The sequence below is a fragment of the Mchenga conophoros genome, linkage group LG3 (assembly GCF_057382185.1).
Source record: "Mchenga conophoros isolate Kocher_MC1m ecotype Shallow Benthic linkage group LG3, M_conophoros_male_GT1.1, whole genome shotgun sequence".
NCBI classification, from domain to species: Eukaryota; Metazoa; Chordata; class Actinopteri; order Cichliformes; family Cichlidae; genus Mchenga; species Mchenga conophoros.
The window spans coordinates 34592966-34597803 of NC_140528.1; the positions used below are offsets into that span (position 1 = coordinate 34592966).

The following is a 4838-nucleotide window of genomic DNA, read 5'->3' on the forward strand; positions in this document are numbered from 1 at the left end:
ATTGCTACTAACTATAGGCTTATGATCATATAGTGGAACTCTTAGTTTTCCCAAATAAATAAAAACAAATATTGATTGAAAAATAAAATGGCAACAATACTTATCACGGAAAATAAAATAGAAACATTACTGCGTTGTGGTTTAGATAACAAAAGAAAAATTAATTCACTTAAATGCACATTCATGTAAATATAAATAAACCAAAGCCAAAATTCCCTTTTACGTACAATAGTAAATGGAACAATGCTGCCATCTACTGGGCAAACTTAATAAGCAATATGTCTTAAACAGAATTAGCCTGCAGCTCAACCATATACATGTTTCAAAGTACACATACCTGCAATAACATGGGACATGAATAACCATGGGTTTCCAGCAACAGGATTCCGCCCAAACTATTGAGAGAAGTTTCAAAATTATTAGACACGACAGCCTCCTCTAGCTGTTAGCCGCTAGCTCCACGTGTCCATTTTTCTTACCGTCTAATCTATTAACTGCAAAACACGGTCATAAACCTGAAATCTACTCAAATACTACCGTATGGGCAGTTCATGCAGTTAGTGCACTGTCATATTAGCTTCAATGAGGATTTTCAAATATGTTTTAAACTCATGCTCTGTGAGAGCGGACAGAGAGGAACTTACCACAGCGAAAGCTTCATTGCTACTAACGATAGGCTTAGGGGGTAGCCCGTTTACCAGTAGCAGACTTCCGCTGCGGATTTTCAAAATAAAAGTTCCAAAATAAACCCATGGTTGCGATCCCAAGTTTAACAGGAATTTAACAACAACAAAACCATATCCATTCTTTTACATCGTTACACCTGCATAATTACTCATGAGCCGGAGACTCCGCTCCATCCTCCCTGCCACACCAAAACAGCTGGAACCACAAGTAGTTTGCCAGCAAACAGTGCGTGTGAGGAGAGAAGTCTGCCAGCAGCGCCAGCAGACTTATTTCAACAGAGCAGCCCGAAATCTGCCTCGACTATATCCTGGCACACCGGTCCAGTTCCGTCAACAAGATGGTTCCTGGAAACCAGCTGTGGTCACGAGTTGTGCAGACGCATCCAGAAGCTACAACATAACCACAGATACAGGACAAGTTTATCGCCGTAACCGCCGACACCTCGGCGAAGGCAGAAACAGCGTAGGAGGTGAGGAGTTCATTCAACCGACAGTCAACAGCAATGACAGCGCTGTGGTTTCTCAGCCCCCGCCTGTGGATCCCCTGATAAAGACAACACCCAGATACACAACTCGATATGGGCGCGTTACTAAACCAAGACAAAAAAAAAAAAGAAAAAAAAAAAAAGAAATAAAGAACATGTTAACTTAAAAAAAAAAAAAAAAAAAAAACTAAACCAAGACAGGTCTTGGACCTGTAATATTGTAAAGGCTGCAGGTGGAAAAAAAAAGAAAGGCTGTTCACATGTTTGTTGTTCCAATGATGTCACTAAATGCATCTATTTATTATGTTAATGATGTAGCCAGTATTGAGCCGAATGCTATGACATTAATGGATGTTGCTCAGGATGTTTATTCCCGTAATTTCAGTTGCCTGACAAATTTTACAAGCCTGAGTTGCTTTGCTGTTTTGTTCTTTTTTTTTTTTTAAAGAAGGGAGATGTAACTTGTTGACCTATGTTTGTATCAGCCACTAGATGGCACTGTGTTGCTGCAGAGTATGTATGTTACCGGCTAGCAAGAAGCACCGGAAAAAATGGAAAAAGAAAATGAAGTGGAATCGGAGCAGAGAGCACACAGGTTCTCTCTTCCCTAACCTTCCTTCACATAACACAACAACTCACTTTTCCGGCACTGGACTGGCAGCTTCTGAAATCTATCATTTGCCGAAAACCCCCCCCCCCCAAAAAAACAACAACAATTTATCGGCACTGGGTTGCCGGTTATCGTCCTACCACCCCTCCAGGGCCAGGTTCTGTCCTCTAAGACTCCTTTTAATACATCTGAACTTTGCCTTCTGTTGCATTTGGTTCTGACAATACCCCAAATGCATTATCATTTTCTATGAGGTTCAGTTGTTCGGATTGCTGTTATTGTACTCGGCTCTCTGCCGGTTTTGGGGGTTATCATTATAGAAGGCAGTTCTCCTCTAATGATTCTTTCAAGTCAGCCAACCCTTCCAAAACTGCTCACCATTACCTTTGTTTGTTTCAGAAATCGGCACAGTAGTTATCGCTACCTTACCAAAAGTAAATTAAAGAGCCAGGTACCCCCTCTCTGTCTTCTACTCTAAGACAAGCTCACGTAAATTATTTATGAACAATCAAGCCATTACCACAAGTCTCAAATTTCCAGCATACGTCACTGTTTCAATTCAGAGTTAAGCCATGTTGCTACCTAATTGAGGGTTCCCTTCATTTATCTATAGAGGTCTTTAATTGTCCAGAATTGCCTTTGATCTCTTCTCCTGCCAATTCTGCCTAATTTTGTGTAGTCATCCACAATCCTAGACCATCTTATTGAGGCAAGGGGCTACTTATCTTCACCAGCCTGCCTACCACTTACATTACTGCAGAGGTCTTTGACCATCGTAACGCACAGTTCTTACAGCTTGTAGGGGATGCATTCATGGGGATCTGGCAAATCAAGGGAGCTGCCGCCAGTTCCCTTCGAGGCCTTCCCCAAACCGTAGCTCAGTTCTTGTTTAAGCCACTCGCCTTTGTCTACTAAAAACATGCTGCCAACCTAAAATGAGGATATGGGCCCAGCTAGTGAAAGTCTAAAATAAAAGCTGCTAAACAGCTGCACAACTGAGTAACATTGTATTTTCTCAGCTTCAGAAAAGGTTTCATTCTGTGACCTGTGCAGCTAAAATGGAGCAAAATCTATTTTGTAGCTTGTTAGCTTGTGACAGGATTACAGTTTAGCTCTGGAATGAAACACACCTGAGTTACAGGTGAAGCAACATTTTTCTCCTCCCCTCATGGTTATCAAATGCAGCAAACCAGGAAACAGGCTGTTGTTCTTTCTCATCTAAGAGAGACGCACAGGCTATCAGACTGAGTTCAGTCCAAACTTGCAGCTTCCTCTGAGTAAATCCAGCCACAGGAGAAAGAAAGTGGAAAACTCCAACACTGCTGTTTCAAGCTGCTGACACTCCACACACTGAATGTGAGTTTGAGCAAAAACACGACTCAAAGGAAGTTTCAGTGAAGGTGGTAGAGGAGGGAGGGGAGCCAGGACTGACTGTACTTCCTGTCTGCTGTTTTCAGCTTCACTCACAGACTCAATGGCTTCCAGATCAGAGGAGGATCTCTGCTTTCTGCACCCCCAGGAGATACTCAGACTCTACTGTCTGGACCATCAGCAGCCAGTGTGTGTCGTCTGCTGTACCTCAGAAAGACACGCCACACACAGATTTGGACTCATTGATGATGTTGCACGACAACACAAGAAGATAATTCAGGAAAATTTGGAGCCCTTAAAGAAGAAGTTAAAGGTTTGTGAAGAAGTTCAAGTGAAGTTTGATCAAACAGCAGAACACATTAAGGTCCAGGCCCGACACACAGAGAGGCAGATTAAGGAGCAGTTTAAGAAGCTTCACCAGTTTCTAGCAGAGGAAGAGGAGGCCAGGCTGGCTGCACTGAGGGAGGAAGAGGAGCAGAAGAGTGGGATGATGGAGGAGAAGATGGAGGCTCTGAGCAGAGAGATAGCAGCTCTTTCAGACACAGTCAGAGCCACAGAGGAGGAGCTGAGAGCTGAAGACGTCTCATTCCTGCACAACTACAAGGCTGCAGTGGAAAGAGTCCAGCGCTGCCCCCTGCTGGATGATCCACAGCTGCCCTCAGGAGCTCTGATAGACCAGGCCAAACACCTGGGCAACCTGACCTTCAACATCTGGAACAACATGAAGGACATGGTCTCCTACACTCCTCTCATTCTGGACCCAAACACTGCAAATCCAGAACTCATCCTGTCTGAAGATCTGACCAGTGTGAGACGAGGAGGAGAGAGGCAGCAGATTCCTGATAATCCAGAGAGGTTTGATTATTCCTGCTCTGTCCTGGGCTCTGAGGGCTTTAACTCAGGGACTCACAGCTGGGATGTTGAGGTTGGAGACAGTACACGGTGGGTACTGGGTGTATTTGCAGAGTCTATGGAGAGAAAGGGAAGCATACTGTCTGGATTGTGGGGAATATTGTTCTATCAAGATAAATACTCAGCACACTCGCCATCAGCTCCATCAACTGTTCTCTCAGTAGAGAAGAAGCTCCAGAGGATCAGAGTGAATCTGGACTGGAACAGAGGAAAGCTGTCGTTCTCTGATCCTGATACTAACACACACATACACACCTTCACACACACTTTCACTCACAGGATGTTTCCGTATATTAGCACTGATGATAAACTGAAGGTGTGTCCGTTGAAGGTGTCAGTGTCAGTGCAGCAGATGAGTTGAGGATGATGATGTTTCTAATGTTGTTTCCTGTCAGTGAGTTGAAGCTGTTAAACTGCAGCTGTCCTCCTGCTGCCTCGTTGTTCCAAAGCTCTTTGTTTCTCTTTTAGTTCTCACTGTTTCTTTCTGTTTCTGCTGTCCACCTTTTCACATGGAAAATCATTTCACTGTTTCTCACTGAATGACTCCCCAAACTAGATTTGAAGTTCTATCAAGTTTCTAATCATTACAAGTGATTCATGTTTCTATTTGATGTGTAAATGGAGATGATTTAGTTTGCTGGGATATGGACTGACATGTGTTGAATGGGAGGAGCAGTTTGTTGTTGTCTTCTTGTCTGTTTATGACAACAATATATTGTTGAAACAATGATTCATGTTTAACTCCATACATGAAATGTTTCTGATCTTTGAATT

At 43.2% G+C, this 4838-nt stretch overlaps 1 protein-coding gene across 1 annotated transcript; it reads left to right on the forward strand.

Annotated features, from left to right (window-relative positions):
* Nucleotides 1-3488: 3488 nt before the first annotated feature.
* LOC146578327 (nuclear factor 7, ovary-like) lies at nt 3489-4425 on the forward strand. The gene has a single exon (XM_085267803.1). It carries the CDS (start codon nt 3640-3642, stop codon nt 4423-4425), a length of 786 nt encoding a protein of 261 aa, XP_085123929.1. The 5' UTR covers nt 3489-3639.
* Nucleotides 4426-4838: the final 413 nt, after the last annotated feature.